General features: G+C 47.0%; 1 protein-coding gene across 2 annotated transcripts in view; it reads right to left on the reverse strand.

Annotated features, from left to right (window-relative positions):
- Window positions 1–4,432: 4,432 nt before the first annotated feature.
- SMC4 (structural maintenance of chromosomes 4) overlaps window positions 4,433–14,023 on the reverse strand; it is a 318,061-nt gene continuing 308,470 nt past the window's right edge. For both annotated transcript variants that reach the window (XM_029617081.1, XM_029617080.1), the window contains one exon: window positions 4,433–4,961. In XM_029617081.1, coding sequence (XP_029472941.1) covers window positions 4,794–4,961 — 168 coding nt within the window. In that variant the 3' untranslated portion in view covers window positions 4,433–4,793. The remainder of the gene's footprint in view (window positions 4,962–14,023) is intronic.

Raw genomic sequence — 14,023 nt, forward strand, 5'->3', positions numbered from 1 at the left:
TACACTCTTGGAACCACATCACCAACACCATAGCCAATGAATTCTGCCCCATGATCCATAAAGAAATCCCTTACCTGCAGATAGATAAAAAACCTTGGTACACCAACAAACTAAAAAAGATAAAGCAGGACATCAGATCAAAGGAACGCATTTGACGCCGCCAACGCTCCCCCAAGCACAAGGCAGTATATAAACAATCACTACACAATTAACGTCAAGCTACCATCAAAGCTAAACAGGACTTCTATTCGTCTAAAATTCATGACCTGCAATTCAACTCCAATGCTCTTTTCTCATACGTCACAGATCTCACAAAGTCCTCCTACCCCACCTCCCACGAAGAAAACTCCAAGGAAAGATGCGAGGAGCTTGCTAAGTACTTCCACAATAAAATCTCCAGCATTCTCATGCGTTTCCCCACCAAGCCCACCACCACTTCCCCCCTCTCCCAAACCATAATGGCACTAGTTTTGGATCCCTTGACCTCACAACTACCTGAGAGAAACCATCTTAAAAAAGATGAAACCAGCCACCCATATCGCAGACGCAATCCCTTCTAAAACCGTCCTCTCCATTCCCACCACCATCGCTAAACCCTTAACCGATATAATTAATTGCTCTCTCACTTTTGGTAAAGTCCCAGATCCCCTCAAGCTTGCTGTTGTGAAGCCCCTCCTCAAAAAACCCACCCTTGACGGTTAGGCTCCTCCTCCAAGATGGTGGCACGCTGAACGTTGGGAGAGGCTGTGTGTTTCTAGCTCTGCAGTGATTTTTTCTTCTTTAAACAATGCCTCCTAAAAGAAAAGGGAAAATACGAGTTTTCCCTGCTGTTTCCTTACCTTCACCTGCAGTACAGCTGGAAATTACAAAATTTCTCAACATTTCAACAAAAGAACCAAGGAATGAGGATCCCGATGTGCCAAACGAAGAGGGAGCTTCGTTTGTGCCTGCGGACTGATCTTAGGCAAGCTCCGACACAGAGGACTGGGGAAGTGTTGCAGCACGGACCGCTAACTGGGTGCACCGTTCTTGGACTGTGTGCAGACGGAACAGCAATGCCCGTGGCTTCAGGAGAAGCAGGACAAACTGGAACGGGGGAGTCCGGCACTCGGATTAGCGAAGGAACAGCAGGTACTGGGCTGGAACCGGGCACATTAAGGGCTGATGCCACTGGAGGTTCGCTGCCAACTTCTAGTGGAGGAACTCCTGATTTTGTGCCCCTAGTAGTCCCTGAAAAGCCTCAAGTTGTCACTCTTGCAGTATTATGGGACATGATGGCTGGAATGACTAATGCTTTAAATGCTCTTAATGTTAAAATGGAGCATTCAATATTGCAGAATACAAACTTAAATTCTCAAATGCAGAATCAAATAAATTCTTTATTAGCTAAAGTTGTTGCACTAGAAGAGAAAGAATCTGGGACATTAGATTTCAAAGTGGCTACGGTTAGAGATAGAGAAATTCTTGCAAAAAGAATTGAAATATTGGAGAACAAAACCAGGCAACTGAACTTGCGGATGTTGAATTTCCCCAGAGTTATTGGGGAAACCCCGTTTACCACTTTGAAAAAGTTTTTGGTGGAAGTTTTGGAATATACGCAAGAAGAATTACCTTCGATTAACAAGTGCTATTTTCTCCTTAGACCAGCTGCAACAAGCGCTGGTCAAAATTGGCAAGAGAATCTCACCGAAATAATTGAGAACTCCACTATTGAAATATTAGAAAGAGCAACGCTCCTGGTTTCTTTCATTTCTTTATCTGACTTACAAGGTGTAATGCGAAAATATTTTAGAAAATTTCCTATATCATTTATGAATGCCAATATTAAAATCTACCCTGATTTGGCCGCAAGTACACAAATTAGACGAAGGGGGTTTTAGCTCTTCGTCAAGAGGTTATTGATTTAGGTTTTTCTTTTATGCTTAAATTTCCTTGTAAGTGTGTCCTAAAAAGGGGTGGAGAAATATTTATCTTTTTTTCCTCTGAACAATTAAAGACTTTTATAGATTCGAAGAAGCCAGCTACATCTACGCCCATTAATGCATGAAGTAAAAATGTTGATAGTCAGCGTACCATGTTTCTCTTTTCTGAATTTTCTTTTTTTTTTTCTTTTTTAATATACTCTCCTTGAATTGTGTGGGGTCCATATAGAAATTGATTTCTGGATTATGAGAAATATATGTTAAGCAATTGGCCTAAAAGAAAGGCAGTTTCTATGGTTTAAATTGTGAATGTTTATCTCAGTTTTTTCGAATTTGCAAAAATGATGAATTTTTGTAATGGAAAATGATAAAGAATTGAAAAAAAAAACCAAAAAAAACCCCCACCCTTAACCCCTCTGACCCAGAAAGCTACCGGCCCATCTCTAACCTACCTTTCCTATCCAAAATCCTCGAGAAGGTAGTCAATACGCAACTCACTGACATCCTTGTGAGGATTAACCCCTTCAGCATCTGAATCCTTGAGGGTGAGCTTAATCCCCAGCTCCTCCAACACCTGAGGTATAAGCAGGTGAAGCTCCTCTCTCTTGAAAAGCCGGATCACCCGCGGATCATCGCCTTCAGTCTCCGGACCCTCCAAGGTCCCCTGTTCAGTTTTAGAATCCCCAATCGTCTGAATATTCCAAGTCCGATTCCAATCGCACTAGCCGTCCCTTGGGAGGCAGAGTTTGCGGGCCTGTGGAACATTTAGGGAGGATCTTCCCCCGCTTTGCTGAACCCGTCGGGCCTTCTGTGACATTGCACTTACCTACCTGCCTAGCCAGGAAGGCCTCGTGCAGTAAAAGTACGAATTTGGGCGAACCCCCCCCCCGGGGCCCCCAAAGGGTGCTTGGAGCTGCTAGGGCCCGAGACATCCGGACCTTTTCCCCCAGGTTGAACCATGGGAGACAGGAGCGGTGGGGACCCTCTCTATTCAGCTCCGCTTCTGTGGCCATAGCCACTCCCTCCTGTGATCCCAGCGCCACCGCCGCGGATGCCTCCGTGGCTTTGCTTGCCTTTCAGAGGAGGAGGTCATTCAGGCCGACCAACGGGCTACCAGAGGCCCTGCAGGTCTCTCTGAGCTGCTTGTCTGTCATAACAAGCACCAAGAAATAAAGCAAGGCAAAATAAAAATCCAAAACAGACAATCCTATGCTTGTCGCGCTTCCATGTGGCCTGGATCGCGAGGGGGAGGGTGCACCACGCGGCAGCTGTCAAACCCTGAAGAGGGCGCACTGCCTCAAGAATTTCCCGCCAGCGCAGTGAACAGGCCGCTGCCGCAACTGAAAACCGCACGGCTCGTTTGGGATTACAGCCAGCCCCCACTGGAGTGAATCTACCCTGACTGGGACCACCCTCCTCTGAATGATCCTCTGATCCACCCACTTACTGCCCGGCCTGCACCCGACGATCTCGCCGAGGATTTCAGCCTGCTAGGCCGCACAGCCTGCTCACATGTGGCTGCTGTTGCAAAAGCAGACAGCTTCCAGTGCCTTTTTTTTTTTTTTTTTAAACAAAGATTTAAAGGCCCAGCCACACAGGAAAGCACAAAAATATAAGTAAGGGTACTTCCCTGTCCTGGGCAGGCGGAGGGGCTTCGGGCCCACTGAGGGAACCAGACCACTGGCCTGTCAGTGGTCCTGGGCTGAAGCTGGCCAGGGGCATCCAACCCCCCCGTTCGCCCGGCTCAACCCAAGGGACGACCCTTCTGCAGGAGCCTGTCATCTCAGGGAGCAATTTTTCTTAAAATATCCAGTCAGTCGGTACTGCAGAGTTAGCACCTCTACCATCTGCTGGAGGCCACGAGCACGCTGCTCACGGCCCTGAGAAGCACAGTGTCGCGCCCACCCCCACCTGTTTCGGCCCCGACTGTGTGCACACAGTCTATTTTTCTTTGCTGTGAGCGGGATAGGCCCTGCTTGCGGCACCATGTGGCTGCTCTTCGGCGCTCCCCTACGGCTTGGCGGTCCTAAGAAGCACACAGTTGGCGCCAAAACAGGTGGGGCCCTAGGGCACCCAATACCCTTGCACTGGGCCCTGCCCCTAAGTAGTGGCAATGATGTCACGTGCGGAAAACTATGTTATCTGCTGGTAGGGAGAAACAACCCACTTGTCTGGCTACACCAGTCCAGTCCCTGTGTTTAATATAATTTACTTAGTGGTCGTTCAGAATATAAGGCAAGAGAGCAAATATAAATAAACCAGGTCATTTGCCATTCACCCCTGCAACTGAATTCAGTTCTAACAAATTCACAACTGGCAAAATTCATTCAAAACACAGCAACACTAAGCAATACAGTACTGTCTCTCACTATTTCTGTAAATATCCATTTAGGGAACTGATTCACTGTACATGAAAAATGGAATTCTTCCTCCCCCCTCATTTCTATTCAATGTTCACAGAAATAAATTGTATTAAATTTGTTCTAAAAACAAAACCAAAAAAACCCAACTGGTTTACAAAGTACTTTATTTGTTGCAATAACAGACAGGTCAAAATTCAGCCAGGGAGCCCAAACTACAAAAATGCTCTTGAAAATTAGAGCACATTTCAGTATAACAATTCAGCTATAGTGAAATATTCCCCCTATAGTAGGCAGCTTTATAGTTTCTCTTTTGAATAATGCATATTACTTAGATTTTACACCAGTCATTTTACACACTAGAAGAGAATAGCTATACAATACAAATACAGTTTAGAAAAATTTGAACCATAAAATCCACATCATAGAAAGATCTATAGCATATTAAATTATACACATGATAAAATAATTTTAAAAAAATTATAGGTCTCCGCACAACAGAACACTCATTTCAGCAACATCCCACAGAAGTCAGTCCTTTAGATGCAATAACTTTAGGGTTTGTTGCAACACTTTTTGTTGTATTGTGAGTCTTATAAATTCCAATAAGTCTATCAGCAATCTCAAACATGTTGTTTCTCAGAGAAATGATGATAAATTGTGCATTTTTCGTTTGTTCCTAAAAATTATGGACAGAAGATATTAGTTTTTTTCATTCAAAACATTTGAATATACATTTTCACCATTTTTCCTACTGTATATCCCTAATAGCAGAATATTTTCTTGTCTGGAACAAAGGCAATCTCTTCCATGACTAATCCTCATTGCATTCTTGCACCAACAAGTGTTGCTGCAGTAGCGGCACTACAGCTCAAGCATATTACCACAGCAGTGTGCCTGAGGTCTGTCAGACAGTAGACAGAACAGTCTCTTATGTTACAGTACTAAGGCTGAGCCTTACAGCCATTTAATATTAATCTTACTTTGCACACTATAAAATATTTTCTACAATTAACCAACCTCCATACTTCTCTGTCAGTATTCTACTAATTTCATTCTGGTCAATTTTAGTCCTTAAAATTATGGGAGACAAAACATTTATTTTTACTTTGCTAGTATAAATTCCAAGGCAAGTACAGACCAAAACAATACATAAATGCTGCCTTAGATAAACAAGCTACATTGGTTTCCTGGCATCTTTACTGGGGAAAAGGAAAATTGGTTCTTACCTGCTAATTTTCGTTCCTGTAGTATCACAGATCAGTCCAGACTCCTGGGTTTTGCCTCCCATCCAGCAGACGGAGACAGAGAAGTTTTGACTGACTGCCCTATATCCTGAGGTGCTACCTACAATCCGTCAGTATTACTCTGTATCAAAGCAGAATATTTAAAACCAAATACGAACTCTAACTTGAAATTTACCTTTGCCCTGAGCATGGGAGAAGAAAAACCTTGAAACGCCAAGATTCTACCCACGAACGCTAATGGTGAGCAGAACCCATCATAACTTTGAAAATAATCTGCCAAAATAGACCAAAAGAACTGTACGAGCGAACTCTCCGTCATATCACTGCTGAAATGGGCAGGTCTCTGGACTGATCCGTGGTACTATAGGAACGAAAATTAGCAGGTAAGAACCAATTTTCCTTTCCCTGTACATACCTGGATCAGTCCAGACTCCTGGGATGTACCAGAGCTCTCCTACACAGGGTGGGACCCTGAAAGTCCTGCTTGGATCACACCTTCACCAAAACCACCAGAGCTTGGGGCCTGGACATCCAACCGGTAATGTCTAGCAAAGGCGTATAAAGACTTCCAAGTAGCCGCCTTTCATATCGAGGCGAAACTTGCTGACACTCCGCCCACGAGGTTGCCTGCGAACGAGTAGAATGTGCTCGAAGACCTACCGGAAGCGGCCGGCCATGAAGCAGGTACGCTGAACCAATAGCCTCTCTCAACCAGCGGGCGATTGTAGCCCTAGACGCCTTGTGCCCTCTTCTGGGACCACTCCACAGCACGAAAAGATGGTCCGACACGCAGAAGCTATTTGTAGTCTCCAAATAACGCAACAGCACCCGCGCACATCAAGCTTCCTCAGATCTCTAGATTGGGGATCGGAGCGGTCCAATCCCGGAAAGGTTGAGAGCTCCACAGACTGATTCAAATGGAAGGAGACCAACCTTTGGGAGAAAGGAAGGAACCGTCCGAAAACAGACTCCCGCATCCGTAATCCTTAAAAAGGGCTCCCTGCAGGATAACGCTTGAAGCTCCAACACCTGGCGAGCTGAGGAAATAGCCATGAGAAAAACCACCTTTAACGTAGGATCTTTGAGTGTCTCCCTCTTCAGAGGTTCAAATGGCGCCGCACACATAGCTTTGAGAACAAAATTTAGGCTCCACGAAAGACAGGGATTTTTGACCGGAGGATGCAAATGTTTTGTCATTTGGAGAAAATGCACCACGTCCGGATGTGCAGCTAAGGCTACACCGCGTATCTTACCACAGAAACAACCGAGGGTTGCTACTTGCACCCTTAGAGAGCTATACGATAAGCCTTTAGCCAGGCCGGCCTGTAAGAAGGACAAGATAACAGACACCAATACCCGAGTAGGGTCCACCTTGTGTTCCACACACCAAGGCTCAAAATTTCCCCACATCCTGACATAAGCAAGGGAAGAAGAGGTTTTCCTCGACTGCAAAAGGGTAGCCACTACTGCATCTGAATAGCCTTTGCTCTTTAGCCGTTGCCTCTCAAAAGCCATGCCGCTAGGCAAAAGCGATCTGCCTCTTCCAAACAAACGGGCCCCTGTCGTAGAAGATTCAGGAGGTCTCGAAACCTCAGGGGTCCGTCCAACGATAGGTTGACTAGATTAGCAAACCATGGACGTCTCGGCCATTCCGGAGCAACCAGGATCACCTCTGTCAGGTGAGCTTCTATGCGCCGCAGCATCTTGCCGATCAGAGGCCAAGGCGGAAACACATACAGCAGGACGTTCTTCGGCCACATGAGAACCAAGGCATCCACTCCTTCCACCCCTGGCTCCCGGCATCAACTGAAGAAGCAAGGGGCTTTGGTATTCTGAAACGTTGCCATCAGGACCACTTGTCGCATATGAGATGGAATACCTCTTCGGAGAGCTCCCACTTCCTGGGATCGAGATGGTTGCGACTGAGAAAATCTGCTTGAACATTGTCGATCCTGGCGATGTGAGAGGCTGCAATGCTGTCAAGATGTTGCTTTGCCCAGTTTATCAACAGCTGTGCTTTGACCACACCAGCTGCCTTTTGGTTCCTCTTTGATGACTGATGTAAGCCACCGCAGTCACATTGTCGGACAGAACCCTGACCGACTTCCCCTGCAGAAGCGGTAGAAGAGCCTGTAATGCTAATCTCACTGCTCTGGTCTCCAAACGACTGATCGACCGCCGGGATTCTTCCACTGACCATTATCCCTGAACTGATCTCTCCTTACAAACTGCTCCGCAGCCGGAGAGACTGGCGTTTGTGGTGACTACCGTCCAAGGTGGGAACTTCTAGGGCCACCCCGTGGCACAAATTGTCTGAGAGGAGCCACCAATTAAGACTGGAATGTGCAGAGTCTGTAAGAGGAAGTGGAAGATGAAATTGTTCCAACATCGGGTTTCAACGGGAAAGCCATGCTGACTGAAGAGGTCTCATATGAGCAAAGGCCCATGGGACTAACTCCAAGGTGGAAGCCATTGAGCCGAGGACTTGCAAATAATCCCAGACTCTGGGAGGACGCTTGCACAACAATGCTCGAACTTGTCCCTGCAGCTTGATGATTCGCTCCTCAGTCAGGAAAACTCTCCCCAGTCGCGTGTCGAACAGGGGCCCCAGGAACTCCAAGGACTGGGAGGGAACTAGGTGGCTCTTGTCTAGGTTGACCACCCAACCTAGCAACCACAACAGATGAAGAACTCTGTGCACCGCAGAGCGACAGAGATTCTGGCTTCACCCGAATCAGCCAATCGTCCAGGTACGGATGAACAAAGAATCCTTCCTTCCGGAGTTGTGCTGCCACCACAATCATTACCGTGGTAAAAGTCCTGGGTGCTGTGGCAAGTCCGAACAGCAGAGCGCAGAACTGGAAATGGTCTCCCAGAACGGAAAACCCCAGGAACTTCTGATGGTCGGCTCGGATCCCGATGTGCAAATATGCTTCGGTCAGATCCAGTGATGTTAGGAACGCTCCCATGTGCACCAAAGCCACGACCGCCCTCAGGGTCTCTATGCAAAACCTCGGAACCCGAAGACAACGGTTGACCCTTTTTGTCTAGAATGGGCCAGAACGTTCCTTCTTTTTTGAGCACCACAAAGTAGATGGAATAACGGCTCCTCCTTCGTTCCGCTGGAGGGATAGGTACGATAGCTTAGAGGTCGCGTAGGCATTGTAATGTGTCCCGCACCACCTGACGCTTTTCTTCGTATGAGCATGGGGAGACTAGAAAGCATTGTCGAAGGCGATGAGCAAAACCTAAAGCGTAACTGTCTTATCACATTGAGAACCCACTGGTCCGAAGTCAACTTGGTCCATTCCTCGTAGAACAGAGAGAGTCTGCCGCCTACAACTGGAACAGATGAATGGACCGGCCTCGCTTCATTGTGAGGATTTAACTCCTCCTGCAGGTTGGGGGGGAGGGCCTCAGTTCTACCGAAACGACGCCCCCGAAAGGATTGGGTCCAGGCCTGCCAGAACCTTGCCTAAATGAGGAGTCTGACGACCGGGGAGTTCGAAACCTCTGATTTCCCCGGAAACGTGTTTAAGGAGGAAAGGACCCACTTGACTTGGGCCTATCCTCCGGCAGCCGATGAACCTTGTTCTCCTCCAAAGATTGAATCATATCTTTATTTATTTTATTTAAAGCTTTTCTATACCGGCATTCATGATGCAATCATATCATGCCGGTTTACAAATAACAGGGGGGTGCAATAACTTTGTTATTTTTAACCAGTGCAGAGGAAGTAAAAAGTTACAATATAACAAGGTTGTTGAAACTGGGAGAGGAAGAGGACAGGAATAGACAAGAATAAATATAAATCTTTACAGAGGTAGATTATTTACATTGTGCAGTAATGTCTCTTTTATGGAATTTATTTACATTGTGCAGTAAGGTCTCAATGGATAATAGACTCTGGAGTGCTTGATTGCTGTAGGATCTCTCCTTGGATATGTTTCGGGAAAGGCTTGTTTAAATAGCCAAGTCTTAAGCCTTTTTCTGAATGTTAATAGGCAAGGTTCAAGTCTGAGATCAGGTGGTAAGGTATTCCAAAGAGCGGGTCCCGCTGTAGAGAAGGCCCGGTCTCTGAGTGTAATATGGTGAGTAGATTTAATTGGGGGAACAGTCAGTGATCCTTTGTAGGCTTCTCTGATAGGTCTGGATGATGTGTGTAGTCTGAGGGGTATTTGGAGGTTGAGGGGGGCTAGGGCGTGGATGGATTTATGGATGATGGTGAAGGACTTGTGTAGGATTCTGAAGTGTATTGGCAGCCAGTGTAGATTTATTAGAATGGGAGAGATGTGGTCTCTTCTTCTGGAATTTGTAAGGATTCTGGCTGCTGCATTCTGGAGCATCTGAAGTGGTTTAATGAAAGAGGACGGGAGGCCCAGTAAGATAGAGTTGCAATAATCTATCTTGGAGAATATAACGGATTGTAGGACTGTTCTGAAGTCCTGAAAGTGTAGGAGTGGTTTCATTCTTTTGATTACCTGCAGCTTGTAGAAGCAGTTTTTGTATTGTTGATAAATGTTTTTAGATTCAAGTGTTTGTCCATTACTACCCCTAGGTCTCTTGCTTGTGTAGCAATGGTATTCATTGGAACAGTTTGTGGGGAGTTGCTGTTTTCGGGTGTGATGAGGAGGAGTTCCGTTTTGGCCGAATTTAGAATCAGATTTAGGTTTGCGAGGAGTCTGTTGATCTCTTGGAGGCAGTATTCCCAGTGTTTAAGAGTTTTTGTGATAGATTCTTTGATGGGTATCAGAATTTGAACGTCGTCAGCGTATAAGAAATGTTTTAGTTGTAGGTTAGATAACAGTTGGCATAGGGGGAGAAGGTACATGTTGAATAGTGTTGGGGATAGTGAGGAGCCTTGAGGGACTCCTTGTGAGGAATTGTAGCGGGGAGATTCATTATTATTGATTTTAACTTTGTAACCTCTGTTACTAAGGAAAGTTTTGAACCATGTGTGAGCTGAGCCTGTTATTCCTATGTCAGAGACGGTTGAGGAGGGTGGCATGGTTGACAGTATCGAAAGCTGCCGACAGGTCCAGTAGAATTAGAAGGAAAGATTGTCCTTTGTCCAATCCCATGATGAGGTGGTCTGTAAGCGATAGGAGTAGGGTTTCAGTGCTTAAAGCCTTGCGAAACCCGTATTGTGTGGGGTGAAGTATTTCGTGATCTTCGAGGTAGTTAGAGAGTTGTGAGTTGACCAGTTTTTCCAAAATCTTTGCTACAAAAGGCAGGTTGGAGATTGGGCGGAAGTTGTTTGGATTCTTGGGGTCCAAGTCTGGCTTCTTTAATAGTGGTTTCAGAGAGGCAGTTTTTAGGGCGTCAGGGAAGATTCCCTGTGTTAAGGAACAATTTACTATGTCCGCTAGTGGTTTGGAGATAGTTTCTGGTATTAGCAGAAGTAGTTTTGATGGTATTAGGTCGAAGGGATGGGAGGACGGTTTCATTTTCTTTAAATGGATTGGATTGGATCTCTAAGGCGGTGGTTGGTTCGAACGCATCCAGAGAGATTCTTTTGTTGAGTAGTTGGTAGGAGCTAGTCAGAGGGGTGGGACTGGGTGGCAAGAGGGTTAAGAGATTGGTGATTTTACTTTGGAAGAATAGGGCTAGTTCGTCGGCTTTAGATTGTGCTTGATCATAGGGGATAGATGGTGTGTTAGGTTGTGTTAGTTCTGAAATGTAGGAGGAGAGGGCCCTTGCATCAAAGGTAAGGTCGTGAATCTTGTGAGCGTGGAAATCTCTTTTTGCCTTTAGGGTAGAGTTCCTGTAGTGGTGGCTGATTTGTAGGTGGAGAGTGTGCTGGGGCAAGGGGTTTTGCGCCATAAGTTTTCCTTTCTTCTGAGGATTTGTTTGAGTTTCCGTAAGTCACTGGTGAACCATGGTTGTCTCTTTGGGGAGTTTGGGTTGAGTGTTTTAGTTGAAAGAGGACATAATTTATTTGCTATTTCCTCTGTGATATTGCTCCAGGATGATAAGGCTGAGTTGGGATCTGAAAGGTTTAAGTGTGTAAGTTCTTTAGCCAGGTGGAAGCTAAGGTCATCAGAAGAGCAAGCTCTTCTGTAGGTGAATGGGGATTGAGGGGGGTGAAGATTACGGGTTTCTGTTATTGAAAAAGTAGCGGTGATTAGTGAGTGATCCGACCAGGGGACTGGAGAGCAGATCGGAGTTGATGAGTGCGTGATGCCGGAGTTCGTGAAAATGAGGTCCAGAGTGTGTCCTGCTTTGTGGGTGGGCTTGTTTATAATCTGTTGGAAGCCCATGGCTGTAAGAGTAGAGAGTAAGGCTTCGCAGTTGGTTGTGAGAGTGGTGTTGACATGCAGGTTAAAATCTCCTAGGATCAAGGCGGGGGAGTCCAGGTTAATGTGTTTTGCAATTAATTCTATTATGGGGGAGGCATCCGAGTCGAGAAGTCCTGGAGGGGCGTAAACTAAGAGGATTTGGAGTTGGGTTGTTTTGAAGAGGCCTATCTCCAGCTTAGAATCCGATTATACTGGGTGTTGGGAGACTCTCAGTTCTTTTTTGGTCACTAGAAGTAGGCCCCCTCCTCTTTTCTTTAGTCGAGGGAGGGAAAAGAAGTCATACATCTGGGTAGGGAGTTGATTTATTAGGGCTATATCTGTTGGTTTAAGCCAAGTTTCCGTTATGGCGCAGATGTCCGGTTTGGCGTCCAGGAGATAGTCATTGAGGATCAGAGTTTTCTTAGTGATGGATTTTCTAAGTCCTTTCCGAACAAAAGCTTGCCTTTAAAAGGCAGGGAACCCAGCTGAGCTTTGGAAGAGACATCCGCAGACCAGGTCCTCAACCAGAGTAGCCTATGAGCCGAGACAGCTGAAACCATAGATCTAGCCGAGATTCTCAGCAGATCATACAGGGCATCTGCACTGTAAGCAACCATAGCCTCGAGCCGCCCTGATAAACAGCATCCTCCTCCGAAAGATATGTACTCCCTTACAATTGCTGCACCCAGCGCAGCCCAGTCCAGCCCTCAAAGAGAAACTGCTGCACATAGCCACACGCACACCCAACGCTGAACCCTCATATTTTCTTGAGCTGAACTTCTAGCTTACGATCCTGGAGATCTTTGAGGGCCGTTGCGCCTGTCACCGGGATAGTGGTCTTTTTGGTGACCGCTGACACTACTGCATCCACTTTAGGAGCTCTGAGGAGATCCAGAGCTTCCTCTGGCAAAGGGTACAGCTTATCCATTGCCTTACTGACTTTCAACCCCAAGTCAGGGGTGTCCCATTCCCAAAACAAGTCAGTGACTGAAAAATGAAAGGGAAAAGACGTGGTCGGACTACGAAGTCTCACCATAAATGGATCAATGGTCCCAGTGTGGGAATCCTCCTGAGGAGTGTCAATGCTCAGCTCCTCCAGAACCACAAGAATAAGGGGGCCTAACTCATCCTTCCAAAAGAGATGGACTACCTTGGGGTCATCGCCCTCAACCACATGGGACCCACAGTTAGATATATGCTCCTGGTTGCCCTCCTGGTCTGCCCCCTGCGGAGACTTGGACCTCAGCTCCTGATCCTCCGGCTCAGAAGCCTTGGAGAAGGAATCCGCCACCTGGCGGGATGATGCAGACTGAAGGGGGCGCTTCACCCTTGATACCCAATCCCCCACCGGAGGTCTGGGTCTCTTAGGAGCTGGTGAACTGGACAAATTTTGACCCAATAAGGAGCTTCCTCCATGATGCCGTTTAGCTGCTTTTCTGGCCTCATGTAGAACCATAATGAAATCAGATGAGAAGGATGAGGGCGAAAGAGGAGTCAGAGGCCCCCTCGGGGCTCTCCTCTGCAGCACCTGACAAATCCCCCCCGTTGGCCTGTCCCCCCCCCCCCCCCCCCCCAGGATAATGGAGGAGGAGAAATCCCCTCCCCACCACAGCCTGTGCCGCCGCACGGAAAGAATTCAACATGGTGTCCGTTCCTGTGCTCAGTGGGAATGGATCTGTAGAAGGGAGCCGCGGCCACCCTAGCTTTGTCAATTCTTTGCTGGCCTTCAAAACGCCGCCCCCAGCGGCACCAGACGTGCCCTCCCACCCAGGGAGGCAGGCCGAATAAAGACCTTCGTGCGAGACCTGCGCATGTCCCCACACGTATGACAGGCTGCACCATGCGGCATCGTGGGAAACTCGGCAGAGACTGGGAACAACAAAAAATAAAGGGAGAGGCTGCGAGCTGTGAAACGCGTTGGGAGGAACGGAAAGTCCAGCACGAAACCAACTAACAAGTCTTTTATTCTTTTTTTTTTGTATACATCCTGACTGGCAAGCCCCCTGCAGGTCCTGGTCCTCCTGAGGTTAGTGAGCAAGGCTCCCCAGTATCACCCCTAGTTGCTGTGTGCAGCTGGCAATAGGGTCCTCAACCTGCAGCTCCAGCGGTCTCAAGTACCAGGGGGGATGGTCCCCTCAGGACCTGCCAACCCCCCCTGGGAGGCTGAAAGGATTCCTCACTTACTTTTACAACTTTTACCCTTTTTTTTTTTAACC

The sequence above is a fragment of the Rhinatrema bivittatum genome, chromosome 9, assembly GCF_901001135.1.
Source record: "Rhinatrema bivittatum chromosome 9, aRhiBiv1.1, whole genome shotgun sequence".
Lineage (NCBI taxonomy): Eukaryota > Metazoa > Chordata > Amphibia > Gymnophiona > Rhinatrematidae > Rhinatrema > Rhinatrema bivittatum.